Source organism: Hyaena hyaena, unplaced genomic scaffold (assembly GCF_003009895.1).
Source record: "Hyaena hyaena isolate Hyena2069 unplaced genomic scaffold, ASM300989v1 scaffold_1286, whole genome shotgun sequence".
Taxonomy (NCBI): Eukaryota; Metazoa; Chordata; class Mammalia; order Carnivora; family Hyaenidae; genus Hyaena; species Hyaena hyaena.
The window spans coordinates 400788-416956 of record NW_024081915.1 but is presented as its reverse complement, the minus strand read 5'-3'; the positions used below and the strand labels follow the sequence as shown (position 1 = coordinate 416956).

The following is a 16169-nucleotide window of genomic DNA, read 5'->3' as shown; positions in this document are numbered from 1 at the left end:
AAATGGAATGGACACATCCAAGAAACACGCAAATGAAAGGGGAAAGAAAAGGGGGGGAAAGAAAGGAAAAAAAGAGGAAAGAGGAAAAATAATAAAAAGAAAAAAGAAGGAAGGGAAAGAAAAAAGAAAAAAACCCAAAAGACAAAGGACAGTCTTAAAGCATAAAACCAGAATTCCCAGCTACAAATAAAGAGCCGGGTATATGCAGTGCTGATGGAAGAGCATATACATAGAGACTGGGTGGGGAGGAAGCGAAATTGGAAGAGAAATGACCAGGTATAGAGACTAAGAGAGAGAAAGAGGAGAATATGGTAAGAGGCGAGGAGAAAGAAACAAAGATAATGTTACTCAGAGAAACTATATAGTATGATTACACTAGAGAGAGAGAGAGAGAGATAGAAAGGTAACGATTGAAGTGTAGACTATACATCTAGAGAATGGATTAAATGTGACTGTTTAAGCAAACCAATGACCAGAGTGCCCCGTCCAGCAGAGGGGGAGGGATATGAATGAGACAAGGGAAAATATATCTGAATAGAAAGAATTGATCTAGAAGTAATCATGGCAGTGCATCCATGTTGGTCTTGCCCCGGGTTCCGGTGTTAAAAAAGAGGGGGGGGGGCAGCTCTCTATGGGGCAGCCTGATGGGCGTGGTTGGTGGAGGCCAGTCGCAGCCTTCACTGTGGTCCCAAGGGCTGCTCCCTGAGGTCCCAGCTTGGTGGTTCTGGGGAGAAAAATGGCGGCGCCCCAGTCCCTCCTCGACGCAAGCATTGCAACTCACTCTTTTGGGTCCGATCTCCCGGTGTCTCGGGCATAGCCGAGGTGGGCAGGGCTCTATGTCCCAAGCCAGGCCTCGTTTCCAGATCTTAGTCTGCGTGCGCCATTGATACCACCCGAAATATAAACCCGCAGGCCGAGTCCCTCCGAGCGGCCTCAAGCCCGCCGCGTCCCCCCTGGGGGCCCAGCCGAGCCCGAAGAGCGGCGGGGCGGCTGCAGGCGGCCGCTTCCCCTCCGGGCGAGCCGGCGGGCAGAGGAGTAGTTTCGATGTCCCTGGGACCCGGGCGTCCAGCTCAAGGTCAGCTGCACAGCTGGAAACCGGATCCCCTGTGTCCCGAGCCGAGGCTTTTCTCTTCTCCAGGGGCAAGGACAGTTCCTTGCAGTTTCAGCTGCTCTTTCTTTTCCCCTCGACTCACCGTGGCTCCCCGCCAAGGGGGTCCCCTCCCTCCCTCCCTCCGTGTCTCCCGTCCCGGCCCGTTTTAATCGTCCCCAGTTCGAACTCACGCCACAAGGCGGTTTCTCGGCGGACTCTGACTCCTTTTCCTCCCAGACTCCTGGATTCTGTAAGGGTTCCGGTGGCTTCGGGCCTTCCCCGAGCGAGATCCGGGGGAGTGAGAGGTGCGAGCTCCCTGCTTCTCCGCCATCTTGCCTCCTCCCCCGCAAAGTCTTTTTTTCTTTCCACCTCAAATTTGAAGCAGTTTAATCTCCCAGTTCCCACCCTTCTTGCTTCCGTCATGGGCTTAAAACTGATTCCTCTGCCTTGACCAAGAGCCCACTGGCCCGATAACCCTTGGCGCTGTCCCCCTTGCCAGGTCCTGGGGGCCTCCGTCCCCCTGTCCCCCGCGGGTCTCGTAGGCCACGCTGGCGGGGTGTAGGCCGTGCCCGCTGGACTTGCCCCCTCAGCCCGGGAAGTGTGAGGTGGTCACCTGTCGTCCAGGAATTCTAGCAGTAGGGTGATCAGACCACCGGCTTTCTCTAGTTCTTGCCAAGTGGGTGTTCTGGCTCATGCTGTCGGTGTTACCATTCACAGGGGGATGTCAGCCTTCGCAAGGTGAGCATTGGTGCCTTGGAGATGCGTATCGTGGGGTTTGTGTTGTTTCGTCACACATCCTTAAATGACCCCAGAAGTTCTCCTTTTAATGTGAACTGATAGTGGAAGTGAGCAATATGTTTCCCTTATATATACTTCCTTTAATTAAAACATTTTTGTTTATTTATTTTTGAGAGCAAGATTGAGACTGTGTGTGAGAGGAAGAAGGGCAGAGAGAGGGGGAGACACAGAATCGGAAGCAGGCTCCAGGCTCTGAGCTGTCAGCACGGAGCCCGATGAGGGACTCGAACTCACAAACTGCAAGATCATGACCTGAGCCTAAGTCCATCACTTCACCGACTGAGCCACCCAGGCACCCCTGTAAGTTCTTTATGTACATTGCATACTAACTCTTTATTAGATCTGTCATTTGCAGATATCTTCTCCCATTTTATAGATTGCTATTAAATTTTGTTGATTGTTTCCTTCACTGTGCAGAAATATTTTTTAATGTTTTTATTTTATTTTTGAGAAGGAGCATGCGCAAGCGGGGGAGGGGCAGAGACAGCCGGAGACGCAGAATCGGAAGCAGGCTCCAGGATCTGAGCTGTTAGCACAGAGCCTGACTTGGGGCTCAAACTCAAACTGTGAGATCATGACCTGAGGCTGAAGTCAGATGCTTAATCGACCGAGCCACCCAGGTGCCCCAATACATTTTCTTTTTCATTTCATTCCTATTTTAAAAAACCACGACCAATTACAGCTGACTGGTAGGCATGTGGTGATGTGGGGCTGGCGGGGGGCAAGCGTGCCTCTCACATCTTTTCTCTCACGTCCCAGGCTTTGATGAACTTGCATGTCACCAGCCATGTCAGCCATGAACTTGTTTCCAAGGATCTATGTTGCTTCCTAAATATACTGAATTCTCCATTTATAAATACTCTCAAGTGGGACATCATGATACGTGGAGTGTCAGACTGAGTTAGACCACGGCTTCCCCCAAGTGGGAAGAAACTCCTGTGTAGGGTGGGGAGCCCCCCACGACGGGTGCCGAGGGAGTCCCACGTCCCAGATGCCGGTCTCGTGCCTGCCTCGTTACCACTGACCTCGGGGGGGTGTAGGGGTCATCCTGGTCTAGTCCTTTCTAAAATACTTTCTCCAGAATGTAGGTCAGTCTGACCATGTCATTCCCCGACCCAAATCCTTCAGTGACCCCCCCACACCCCCTGAGCACTTAGGAATGAAGTTCAGACCCCTCCGTGTGGCCCCTGTGGTCTTCACTTTCACCTTCTCACCTCACATTGTGCATTTCCATTACATGATGGACCTCGTTTCCTCTCACACAAGCTGCTGCCTCTACTTGAAGTCTCACCCCTTTATTTGGTATGTAATACTTGCTGAATGAAGGGATAAATCAATGGCTAATCTATAGGTATCTTTCCAGAACTGGCTTGGGTGGTTTTCCCCAGCCCCTATGCACGTGGATGACTTACTTACACTCCTGTAGATGCCATGCGTTTCCTGTTTTGTTAGCAATCTGCTTGCACTGTGGTGCTGGTGTTTACCTGTTGTCCCTCAGCCCCATGTCTGCCTTCTGCCCTTTGTTGGGGCTCGAAGTCTGCAAACTATATTCCCTGGGCTCGATTTTGGGCCACACTTTACATCCTGCCAATAGAAAGCACAACGGGGGGGTGGGGGGGGTGGAGGTGCCTGGGTGGCTCGATCAGTTAAGCATCTGACTCTCGATCTTGGTTCAGGTCGTGATCACACTTCGTGAGTTCCAACCCCGCCCCCCCCATCAGGCTCTGTGCTGACAGTGAGGAGCCTGCTTGAGGTTCTCTGTCTCTCCCCTGCTCTCTCTCACTCTCAAAAATAAACAAACTTAAATAAAAACAAAACTAGAACACAACTCGGAGATCAAACAGCAAGAGGAAGAGAATCTTCTGACCTCTGGCTCCAATGCCGTGGGGGTCGCCGGCGTGGCTGGCATTTGTCGTGGCTGCCTGTGCGGCCACTGCAGTGGTAGTGGGTTGGGGTGATGTCAGATGCCAGGAGCACCTTGCGGCAGCCCCACCCCAGGTCAGCGGGCCATCGCTTGGGCACATCCAGACCAACTACAGAGTCAGCAAGGTGGCGGGCATACCGTCTTGGGGAGCGCACGCTGCCCAGAGATGCTCGTGTCTCCTCTCTGGGCGTCCCCCTGGCTCCCTTTTCCCCTACAGTCTCCTTCCTTCTTCCCTTTGCTCTTTTAGCCTTCAGGGCATCTTTGTCCCACGCTTCCCTGGGTTAAAATTCCTGTTTGAAATCAGTCAGGAGGGTTTCTCTGTACCTGACCAGTTTCCATCTGAGAGAGGCTCTAGTTAGTTTCTTGAGGGCAGGGACTGGCTTCATCTTTTACTTAAGTGCTTCTGCCCAGTGTAGTACACAGAACATGAGTCTTGCAGGTAAGGATGTAGACTGTGGAAAATTCTTGGGGAGTGTATGGTTCTTTTGGAAATTTGGACAGGTTACTTAAATGTATAAAAAATACATTCACTTGAACACCTCCCCCTAACCACAGTCACCTCCTCACTCTCTGTGCAGTTTGCATAGGACGGACGCCCATCCAGTGGCTCCATGCGTGCATATAAACCAGTCTGTGCTGATCACTGTTCATAAAGAGAATGTTCTGGAACTGTTAGACGACGAGCTCTCTGCTCTCTGAATCTCAGATGGACTCTAAATGTATTTCTGCGTGGGGGTGTGTGGGGGGGACCTTAGCTCAAACCTCCAGAGGTCAGCATGTCTCGTCCATGCAGGAACCTTGCCATTTGTCACTGGAAAAAAAAGAAAAACCGGTTTCCATTATTTTTGTGGCCGCAAAGAAAAATTGTCTTCATAAAACCTTAGCTGTGGCTCCTTCCAGTGACCAGGCTGCTGACGTTATTAAAGTCATTTTTCTGTATTAAAAGAATATAAGAAGTTGTAGGCACTTTGGGAAGAAAACTGCCGTCTGTTTGCAGTGACCTTGAAGGAGTACCTTTCCACGTGTGACGGGTACAGCCTTGAATACAGGGTCGTTGGCATGTTAGGTGGCAGGGAATCGGGGAGTTCAGGTATGCATGTGGTTGCTATCAGGTAATGAAGAAAGTGAGCTCAAAACCAGCTGGTAGTTTAGTTGCTTTGGGGGGTCTCCCATATTGTGCATCAAACAGAGGTGCGCCCTGGGAAACTGTCAGTCTTCTTCGTCCTTGGACAAGACCGAATCCTCCTCCGGCTGTCTGGCTCTGCCTCTGAATCTGCTTAGCAAACGAGGGCACTCGCAAGGGACAAGCACTTCGCTAAGATGCATCGAACACAAACCAAGAAATACAGATTCAGAACCTGTTACTTGGAAAATACTTTGGTAAGACATTCTTCAGCTCTCACTCTTTTATTTTACTCGTGTGGCAGGATGGCACGTTGGTAGAGATGAAGAAAAAGGCCCAGCATGGAGACGTAGAGCCTGGAGTGGCGAGTCACACAGCCCTGCTGACAACTTCGGATTCTGACGCTTTCCCTGGGGTAAGGCCTTTTACCTTTTTGGGTCTCAGGCTTTGTAAAATGAGGATCAAAGCACTTATCTCGTGGGTTATTACAGCGATGATAGGAGATAATCCATATGCGTGGAAGAGAGAAATGAGTGGGAAGAAACAGTTACGCCTTGACGGTACAGCCTAGAATAAAGGGTCATCTAAAGTCACATAGAACACACGGCCCGTGATCTGTGGCGCTGTTGTCGTCTTGTCCGTCCACAGGGTCTCAGTAACCTATTTATTAAGCCGTGAAGCTGTGAAAAACATTTTAAATAGGCCCTGAGGGGTGAGGAGAGAGAGAGAGAGAGAGAGAGAGAGAGACACACACACACACACACACACACACACACACACACACACACACACAGTCTTTGTCTTTCAGAGTTCCCAGCCTATCAAGCAGATGGACATTTTGATGACATCCTATGCTGTGCCAGAGACACATACAAGATGACTGCTGAACACAGAAAGGGGAGAGGCAGGGGGCGCCCGGGTGGCTCAGTTGGTTAAGCATCTGACTTCAGCTCAGGTCATGATCTTGCAGTTTAGGAGTTCGAGTCCTGCATCGGGCTCTGTGCTGACAGCTCAGAGCCTGGAACTGCTTCGGATCCTGTGTCTCCCTCTCTCTCTGCCCCTGTCCCGCTCATGTTCTGTCTGTCTCTCTCAAAAATAAATAAGCATTAAAATATTTTTTAAAAAGAAAGGGGAGAGCCAAATTCTGACTTATTTGGACTTTGAAAAGCCAGAGGTTCTAGAAAATGGCTCACTTTTGAGGAATGTGACAGCCCCTTATCATTACTGCTCCATCATCCAGGAGTCCCAGCTCATGAAATGCTGTTCCCTTCATTGTAGGCTATCGATCTCTTCGACCTCCCAGTTCTAAGAGCAATGTTCTTTTCTCCTAGCTTCCTTCTCCACCTTCCTCTTCTTCCTCCTGCACCTCCGTTTTCTGCTGTAACCTCTCCATGGCACAGAAGGGATCACGCCCGATTTCTCTGCACTATCTCAAAACCACAATGGCAACAGCGCTATACTTGACCACTTGAGCAGGGCAGACAGGGAGATGAGTGAAGACCGGCCCGGGATTAGTCTTCTACATGCTAGGGGCTCATGCGTCCTCGGCTGCGTTGCCTTCAGCTCCTGGATTTGGGCTGAGCAGAGTGGAGTTGATAGAGTCAACTCTGTTTCCTCACTTGTCAGCAGACATAGTTGAGCTTCTTTCATTTTTTTTAAACGTTCATTTATTTTTGAGAGAGACAGAGCATGAGCGGGGGAGGGTCAGAGAGAGGGGGAGACACAGAATCCGAAGCAGGTACCAGGCTCTGAGCTGTCAGCACGGAGCCTGATGTGGGGTTTGAATTCATAGACCATGAGATCATGACCTGAGCTGAAGTCGGACGCTTAACCAACTGAGCCACCCAAGGTGCCCCGTTGGGTGTCTTTCATATCAAGCCCACTTAAGTAGGCACTGAGGATAGACCTAGAATAAAGAGGGCAGCCCTTGCTCTCTGGGGACTAACAGTCTAATGGGAATCAAGTGGGTGATTAACTCCAAGAGTTCACAAGTCTTTGGAGAAGCCCAGGTTGCCCTGGAGGCACGTACTAGGGAAGCGAGCCGTCCCCGGAGACGGGCACCGCCACGCAGGGGAAGGGCTGTTTAAGTGGAAGGAGGCGCAGGAATTAGCGAGGAGGCATCTGGGGACAGTCACTTCCTACCTGCCGCCACGTCCTCCTCCAGTATTAAGAAGTCGAGCCCAGATGCTATCCTCGCTCACGGAGAGCCGTCCCCCCGCCCCTCGCTCTTCAGCGGACACGACTCACAACCAAGAAAAGCAGAATGTGAGAAGGCAGCGCCAAGTGCTGGCTCACATCCTGGTGGGCTGCCCGGACTCACAGCCAGGCGCGTCGGTCTGTTTCTCTGGATTGTGCAAGGGGGGTCGATGGTGGGTGCCACCTCCTTCGGGGAGTCCACCTTGTGTCCTCGGGCTGCAGGAGGGTCTTCTCTTCAGACTGGCCTCACCACAGTGCCTGCAGCCCAGGCACGACGCCGGCCTTCTTCTAATTCCATGACCCTTACACTAAAGTCTCCATTTTTAAAAAATGTTTATTTTTGAGAGACAGGGAGACAGAGCACAAGCGGAGGGAGGGTCAGAGAGAGAGGGAGACACAGAATCTGAAGCAGCTCCCGGCTCCGAGCTGTCGGCACAGAGCCCGACGCGGGGCTCACCAGCTGTGAGATCCTGACCGGATCCGAAGTTGGACATGTAAGTGACGGAGCCACCCGGGTGCCACTAAATTCTCCATGTTGACTGAGCTTAGGGTTGTGACTAATGCAGGTATGTTAACGTTTGGAGGGGGTAAAAGTATGTATCGTGAACCTAAATCTTAGTACAAGCCTTTTTCAAAATTGAAGCTAAAAAAAAAAATCTTAAAAGCAGCTACCCGTATTAAAATGAACTTCAAATTAAGGTAATATCATCAGCAAATACTTCATTAAGTGCTTGAAAGCACCTCTTCTAGATTATTGGAATTCAAAATTTATGTTATGTCCTTTTACACACTATATTAAATTTTTTTTAATTTTTTAATTTTGAGAGCTAGATAGAGAGCAAGCGGAGGGGCAGAGAGAAAGGGAGATAGAAGCCTAAGCAGGCTCCACACTGTCAGCAGAGAGCCCAGTGTGGGGCGCGAACTCACACACCGCGAGATCGTGGCCTGAGCCGATGTCAGGAGTCGGATGCTGAACCGCCTGAGCTGCCCAGGTGCCCCTGCGCTGTTTATGTAGACGATTCCTGCTGTACTTTCATCTATACGTTTTGGTGGAGAAGCCTAGCGCCAAGCAGTCAGAGGGGAAGCACAATCATGGTAAGTAACCATGGAGACGGGAGAAAGCCCTGTGACCTTGAAAAGCGCCCCAGCATGAGAGTGGGCTTGGGTGGGGGGTGCCTGCTGTTTGAGACGTGCAGGCAGAGCCCCCCGGGCAGAGGGCAGCAGTGTCCAGTGCGGAGGCCAGCCCCTCGTGACCCGAGGAATCACTACACTGCATCTGTTGGCTGGGGCCGCCGAGCACAATACCGCGGGCTGGCGGGCTTGCCCCACGGCAGGGTCTCTTCGCGGTTCTGGAGCGAGGGGTCCGAGGCCATGGGGTCAGCAGGTTTGGTGTCCTGAGGCCTCTCCTTTAGCTCAGATGGCCGCCCTCCCGCTGGACCCTACGTGGCCGTTCCTCTGAGTGTGTGCACGTGGCTGTGTCCAAACTTCGTCCTCTTCTGAGGATGCGAGTCACCTTGGATTAGGGCCGCCCACAGGACTCCGCTCTTCCTTCGTTACCTCTTCAAAGGCCTCTTGCCGAGTCTGGTCCTATCCTGAGGTCCTGCGGGTGGAACTTCCAGCCCAGAACTTGTAGGGGACACGCCTGGCCCATAACACACTTGGGAACGCCGTGCTCCTTCTCCTTTTGAGGGGAAAAAACCCAAACACGTAAGTAACACTGGCAGTTCTACAAGAACTGGCATGATTATAAGCCAAAGGATGTACGTGAATCTGGCAAAAAATGAAAGGAGGCTGCAGTGTGGTCAGATGGGAGAGACAAGTGGGTCCTGCCCGGCAGGGAGGGTGGGAGTGAGGACCCTGTAGTGACACCGAATTAATGAGCCAGCCAAGGACGTGGGCATTCAGACGCACGACAGATGGGCATTGGATCTGAGTATAAAAATAACAGAGCGTGAGAGCAACCGATTAAATGTGCTGTTTCTAGAGGGATTTGGAGATGCTTAGAGTGGACGGGGGCTTAGAATCGGCTACTGTAACCGGCAGCCCAGAGGCGAGGCCACGGGTCTGACTGGCGGTCACCTGCCTTGGCTAGAACCTGTCCCGCCTCCAGGCAGTGGCCTCCAAGGGGGCACGCTCCTCTGTTGCTAGACACCTGAGAGGCTAGAAAGTTCTCGAATTTACACTTTTTTTTTTAAATTAACGTTTATTATTTTTGAGAGAGAGAGAGCACAAGTGGCAAAGGGGCAGAGAGAGAGACACACACACAGAACCGGAAGCAGGCTCCAGGCTCTGAGCTGTCCGCCAGAGCCCGGCATGGGGCTCGAACTCACCAACAGGGAGTTCGTGACCTAAGCCAAAGTTAGATGCTTATCTGACCGAGCCACCCAGGCACCCAACACTTTTTTTTTTAAACATAATTCCTGGTCTTTTTAAAAAAAATTTATTTTGAGGGACAGAGACCGCACGAGTGGGGGTGGGGGGAGAGGGAGAGAGAATCCCAAGCAGGCTCTGTGCTGCCAGTGTGGAGCCCAGCGTGGGGCTTGAACCCACGTGATTGTGACCTGAGGTGAAACCAAGAGTTGGACACTTAACCAACTGAGCCACCTAGTTGCCCCAATAGGTTGTTGTAATTGTTGGAGGGAGGGAGTGGGGGAGAGGGGGAGAGACAGAGAGTCTTGAGCAGGCTCAAAACTCCGTGCAGAGCCTCACATGGGGCTCGATCTCGTGACCCTGGGATCATGACCTGAGCTGCAATCGAGATCTGGACACCCAGCTGACTGAGCCGCCCAGGGGCCTGCACCTTTCTTGATGTAACTTTAACCTCAGCACTTGGGCTCCTAAAGCAACGGCAACAGAGCTTCTCTTTCCCCTTTGTGTGACCTACTTCTAAACCTTGCAAACCCCTCAGATTTTGGGTCTTTGAGGCAACGTGCGATCCGTTTCCTTTGCTTGTTTCTTAAGTGGTAGGATTTCAAATTCTGTCCTCTCCACTTTGTCAGGACCTCTGCTAAAAAATGTCCCCAACAAAGGGCTCTCGTGTGCGGCATGGAGGCTGCTTCCTGTGACCCGGACTGACAGTCCACCAGAATTTTGCATTTGGTGGTTTTAGTAGCTGCCAATGTCCCGTGTTTGTGGTCAAGCAGCAGAAACCGAGGTTAATTTTGGAAAAATGCGAGCTAATGATGGGTAAGCGCTTGCTGCATCAGCTGTCTCGCACCGCACAACGAACTCCCCCCAAATGTAGCCACTTTATAAAACCAACCGATGTTCACGATCTCCGTTTCTGAGGGTCAGGAATCTAACGGTGGGTTGGTGTGGTGGCTCCTGCAGGCAGTGTGGCCTGGGGCCGCGGACACGGATGTGGCACGGGAGAGTCGCTTCCGAGCGCCCTCACGCCGCACCCCTGGCAGGAGGTCGGCAGCCTCTCCCAGGACGCAGACCCGTCACAGGCTGGAGTTCTGTCCCTGCCTCCTCCGCTCTGCGTTCCACGGGGGCTCACAAGGCTCCAGCCCAGGCCGCTCCGCCTCTGAGGGTCTCGTTTCCCGGGAGCCTCCCTCTCGGCCTCCGGGCGGGCAGGACCCCACCACGACCCCGCCCGCTCTGAGGCGGGGAGACTCTCCTCTGTTCTTAGGGCGCCAGAATTCGCTACCAGGGAGCCTTTCACAGTGGCAAGAGCGAACATTTATTCAGTCAACAAACACAGAGTGCCTGCAGGGCCAGACCCCGCTGGTCATCAGGACACAGAAGGCGCGGTGCGTCAACGTGAAACAGCAGGATGCCGGCTGCTCGTGGGACTCCTCCCAGCTGCGCGGGCTAAGTGACGATTTACACAGTGTTTCAGTAAACGCCTACTGATAAGATAAGCACAGCGGCTGACACACACGAAGCGCCGCCCCAGCCGGTGAGGGCTGGTCAGCAGAGCCCGTGGCAACAGCTGCCCGGCGCTGGCCACGCAGTCCCGCTGGGACCTAGAAATTCATTTCCAACTCTCACACTTCTTTCTGGTCCTGAAAAGCAAACCCAGCCAGGAATGGGGAAAATCCCAGCTTCCGCACCTGCAGAGAGAAGCCTCGAGCAGGCGGGCCCAGGGCCACACACCATGAACACGCACAACCCTGAACAGCGCTGGTGTCCACGAACGCCGCCCCTGCTGCAGACACCGTCTCAGAGCGCGGGGAGGAGGGGCCAGGCTATTTCTTCATCTCCAAGATGGCACTTCCGGGGCCGCGGTGCTTGGCTCTGCAGATGTTGCAGAACTGTGCGGGCGAGCTCTAAAAACGTGATTACAGGACACGGGTTTTAGCAAAGGAGCTCCTCCGAGGCACGCGGGGGGCTCAGTCGGTTGGTTAAGCATCTGACTGAGGTCGGCTCAGGTCGTGACCTCGCCGTTCGTGAGTCCAAGACCTACATCAGGCTCTGTGCCGCCAGCTCAGAGCCTGGAGCCTGCTTGGGCGTCTGTGTCCCCCTCTCTGCCCCTCCCCGACAAATATAAACATAAAAAAAATTAAAGAAAAACTTCCTAGTCTCCTATTCAGAAATCTCACGTGAACATCGGTCGGGGGTGGGGAGGAAGCTAGGAAATGTCCCTCCTTTTCCTGGAGACTTTTGCTGGTTCACAGAGGGTTCTGTCTACACCAGCTGTCACTCTTGAGACTCAAAGAATCCCCCACAGCAACACAAGTCTAATGTGACCGGGGGGAACACGACTTAATGATACTAAAAACAGAGTCCCGATGCGGAAATCGGGTTGAAAAGTTACACTAGAAAATGGCTCTCATTGTACCCCATCTCTGGAGGGCTTGACCATCCTCAGTCTCCCCTACGTGAATTCACTCGGTTTTATAACATTTAGCACAGTAATCCCCTTCTGTCCACGGGGTTACGTCTCAAACCCCCTGGGGGGGGGGGGTCCCTGAAAGTGTAGACAGTACCCAGCCCTAACCATACTGTTTTTGCTCTACATCCCTACCTGGGACAGACTGGGCACATGCGATTAGTAACTAGTAAACAGACGATTTTAAGAACCTACTGTAATGAAAGTTACGAGAGTGCGGTTTACCTCGTGCTGCACCCGCTCCTCACGAGGAGGAGAGAACGCCCCCGTGAGGAGGTGAAGTGATGAATGACCCCGGGTCCAGTGTTGGGCCCCTGCTGACCTTCTGGCCCTTCGTCTGCTTCCAGACCCCGGGGGGCCGGGGGGACCGGGGAGAAGGGGGCGCTACGGTGTAGGGCACTAAGCATTGTTACACGTGGGAAGTCAAGTCATTTTCTTCGGGGATCTAGCACGAGCCAGAGAGGCCGCAGGACGCGGGACACGCGCGACTCCCTACTCACCACGCTGGGCGCGGGCAGGCACTCTTTGTGGAACATGTGCCGGCAGTGGAAGGCCACCACGCTGAAGGGCTTGGCGGCGTCTGGGGGCAGAGGGCAGAAGAGAGAGAACCCAATGAAGCAGGCAGGTCCGGAACTTTCTGAACCGATCCTGACTGAAAGTCCAGCTGTGGTTCAATGTCCCAGCAATAAGCTACCGCAGGAGGACACGGTCGCGGAGGCGCCCCGAGGGGTGGTGGGAGCCACGCACCGCGGACACTGCCTCCGAGCTGCTCGGAGTCACGGGTGGCTGTCCTCCATGCCCATTACGAGCGCAAGCGGGGGACCACTTCCCAGCGACGGCTCTACCTCGTGTATTTTAAAACCAGGAGCGAGGGTAGAGGGGGGAAACTGGAGGGCTGTCGGTTACGTGTCCGACTCTGGATTTCAGCTCAGGTCACGATCTCATGGTGTGTGAGATGGAGCATCGCATCGGGTTCTGCGCTGACAGCACGGAGCCTGCCTGGGGTTCTCTCTGCCCCTCCCGCACTCATTCTCTCTGTGTCTCTCTCAGACTGAGATTAGGACGGGTCTGCACACGCCCTCTTCCGTTCCCCAGGCCCTCACACACACTACATACACCGTGTCCTCCAGTCCATTCCGTGACTTTAGAAAAGTGCTTCCAGTTCACCTACGGGTTGGCCAGGGCCATTCAGGGACTTGAGGGCGGAGCAGGGTGAGAATCCTGGGCTGTGACCTTGCACTGTGTAAAGCTCATTTTTCCTGTGCCCATTGTGGTTTTTAACATGAACACTTCAAACCCATTTCCTCTAGAAAAGACCCTGGGTGGAACAGACTTTTCACGTTCCTGGTCCTTTATCCCTTAAAGCTAAGTAAAGCCTGCATCAGCTAGCGCTCGCTCGCTCTCTCTCAATCTCTCTCAGTACTTCTCTGTGCTGAATTTGTATCAAAAGCACTTCTTTGCATCCCGACAGCTATGCTTTCATTTCTATGTTCAAACTCTGGAGTTTCCTCTTCTGTTCTAGCCTTACGTAAGGCGCTCCCATCATACACGATGATATACGTATCTACCAACTATAAAGAAACACGTGCTTATATTCTGATGAGGTGGCAAGTAGTAGGTTTCCATCGCAATGGGGGATAATTTAGGTGCCTGCAACCACAGGGCAAGGGAAAAGTTAAAAGAAAAGTACAATTTTTTTCTGGGGGTGTACAATTTTTTTCCTAGATACACACGATTCTTCTCCTTTGCAATTTAAACACGTTGATGGTGGTTTTTCCATTTTATTCTACTCTAAAGCCATGATTCTCAAGGAATGGCCCCTGAAGAAAGATCTACGTCACCCGGGAATGTGTTGCAAGTGCAAATCCTTGGGTCCTGCCCTAGAGCTACTGCCTCCGCACTGGGGTGGGACCAGCGCTCCGGGCTTTCCCGAGCCTTCCCGGTAACACGGATGCACTCTAGGGCGGGCACCTCAGCTTTACAGAACGGTGGCACCAGCCTGCAACTGAGTAGGGTTGTGGGCTGAAATTCTTTCCTACACGGATTATTCCAGAAGTTATAGATGCGCTAACATCCAAATTTTCATTCTGGAGCACCTGGGTGGCTCAGTGGTTAAGCGTCCGACTTCGGCTCAGGTCACGATCTCACTGTGAGTTCGAGCCCCGCGTCGGGCTCTGTGCTGACAGCTCAGAGCCTGGAACCTGCCCTGGGTTCTGTGTCTCCTTCTCTCTCTGACCCTCCCCTGCTCACATTCTTTCTCTCTCTCCTTCAAAAATAAACATTAAAAATTAAAAAAATATTTTTTTAATTCCACGCCTCATGAACACATATTTGGAGGATCCCATCAACCATCTTACCTGAAGGAAGAATAGGGGAAAGGCACGACTCACAGATGTTTTCCTCTGCAAGGAAACATACATACATTGGGATTAGACAGTCTTTCCCTTTGCTCTGTCTCTTCTGAAAGCAAGGCCTATGGTTCTAATAGGATTATTTTAATGTTACCCACCATCCACCAGGACGCCTTTCATTTGAGTCCGGTGCATTTTCTTCAGTAAAGACAAAGAGTCGGCTACGAGAATCTTCTTGCAGCCTTCACGAAGCAGGATCTAATGCATTTGTTGTTTTAAAAAAAGAAAAAAAAAAGCCGTCTTTAGAAGACTCAGCTATGGGGGTGAAGCCTCTTACTGGGGATTCAGAAAACCAGTGTCTGAAGTTGCACAGTGAGGCACTCCCTGCTTGCCGGGCCCTGGCGCGCCCCCCCCTTCCGGCCTCCGTTCAGTCACAACTGCACTCAGCAGACGGTAGCTGCTGCAGCGCCGTGAAACTCCATACAGCAAGGAAGGCTGTGACGGCCCCGCCGCTGTCTCACAGGGCTTCCCAGCCCGGACTCCGCCCGGCAGTCTGGCCCCACGTGACCTGCTCGGTCCAGGGTGGAAATCTGCTATTCCAGAATCCTCCATGTCACAAATCTGTCTCTCTGCTGCACTAATCTCTACGGGGTCCGTATCACGGACAAGGAGCAGGGCACAGAGCGAGCAAGCAGACACGACCTCTGTCCTGACCCCCTGCTGGCCGCAGTCCCCTTCTTCCCGCCCCACTGTTCAGCGCGGCGCCAAGAGTCTCGTGTCTCTGCTCACCCTCCAATTTGGTGACTCTCAGGGGCGGCCAACTGAGAACGACCACCGATGTTCACGCTCTGTTACGAGACCCATTTTCTGCGTCCCAGTACCGCGCTTTTTCTGTATGCCTTTTCCCTGCTGTTCCGTAGGGGACATATTTTCTCGCCTGCTGCCTGGACGAGCGGAGGCGGGGGCCCCGCAGCAGCGTCACGAGTCAGGACACACACGACGCGGGCTGCCGGGTGGCGCCCACCTTGTGTTTCGGAGCCAGGGCGGGATGGAGACGGTGCGCACCTGCTTGGGCACAGCACAGCGATGTGACCCGCCCCACCTTCCGCCCCGTTCCATGGGCCTCGGTTAGAGTTTCCAGCCTGTTTTGGGTTTTCTGTTTTGTTGTTTGTTGGGAGAGGCTGTAGGAGGTGTGCTTATGCCAGGTGCCTTTTTTTATTTTTTGAACCAGAATGTGTTGCTTTTCTTAGAGGGGGACACTCAGGGCCTGAAGGGCAGAGAGGCTCTCTGTGGCAGTGTCTGCGGCTCGCTCTTCTGGCTCGATGGGTCTTCCTGCACGCTTCTGTGCGCTCAGATGTAACCACCCTGGAAATTCACAGAATGGTGGCATCCCCGCCTCCCTGTGGTCCAGCTCCGGGTCGCGGCGAATGCTGCCCTCGGAGGTGCGTCCCGCCCTTCTTCATACTGAGGTCGCGCCCACCTCAGGAACCTACACACGGGTCTTGCTTTCAGGTTTTCAATTCATGCCACCAGGCCCCCTGGGCTCTGCCATCCCCGGGGTCTACACTAATACACGCTTCTCTGAAACCCTGGACAGCACGGGCTGTGGGCGAATGCAGCCCAAGGGTTTTCTCCCCAGTCGTACAAAAGCCGATACTCCAGAAAACAGAGCTGATGTCCAGGCCAAAGTTCTATACCTGCCGTTTCTGGTATGGATGAGCAGGAAATAAAGCTCTACTATTTCTGCATTAATCGAGACACTGCCTATGACGTTTTCTTCTTTCAAATGCTACTAAAAATTGCATTTTTGATTCACTGGAAGAAGACATTAAAACTTTAATGGGTATCATTAA

At 52.7% G+C, this 16169-nt stretch overlaps 1 protein-coding gene across 1 annotated transcript in view; it reads right to left on the bottom strand.

The window, feature by feature from the left end:
* Positions 1-10789: 10789 nt before the first annotated feature.
* VPS41 (VPS41 subunit of HOPS complex) overlaps positions 10790-16169 on the bottom strand; it is a 182315-nt gene continuing 176935 nt past the window's right edge. Inside the window, exons 26-29 of the mRNA XM_039223138.1 lie at positions 14475-14574; positions 14323-14367; positions 12466-12545; positions 10790-11402 (exon numbers count right to left, since the gene is read on the bottom strand). Coding sequence (XP_039079069.1) covers positions 11322-11402; positions 12466-12545; positions 14323-14367; positions 14475-14574 — 306 coding nt within the window. The 3' untranslated portion in view covers positions 10790-11321. The remainder of the gene's footprint in view (positions 11403-12465; positions 12546-14322; positions 14368-14474; positions 14575-16169) is intronic.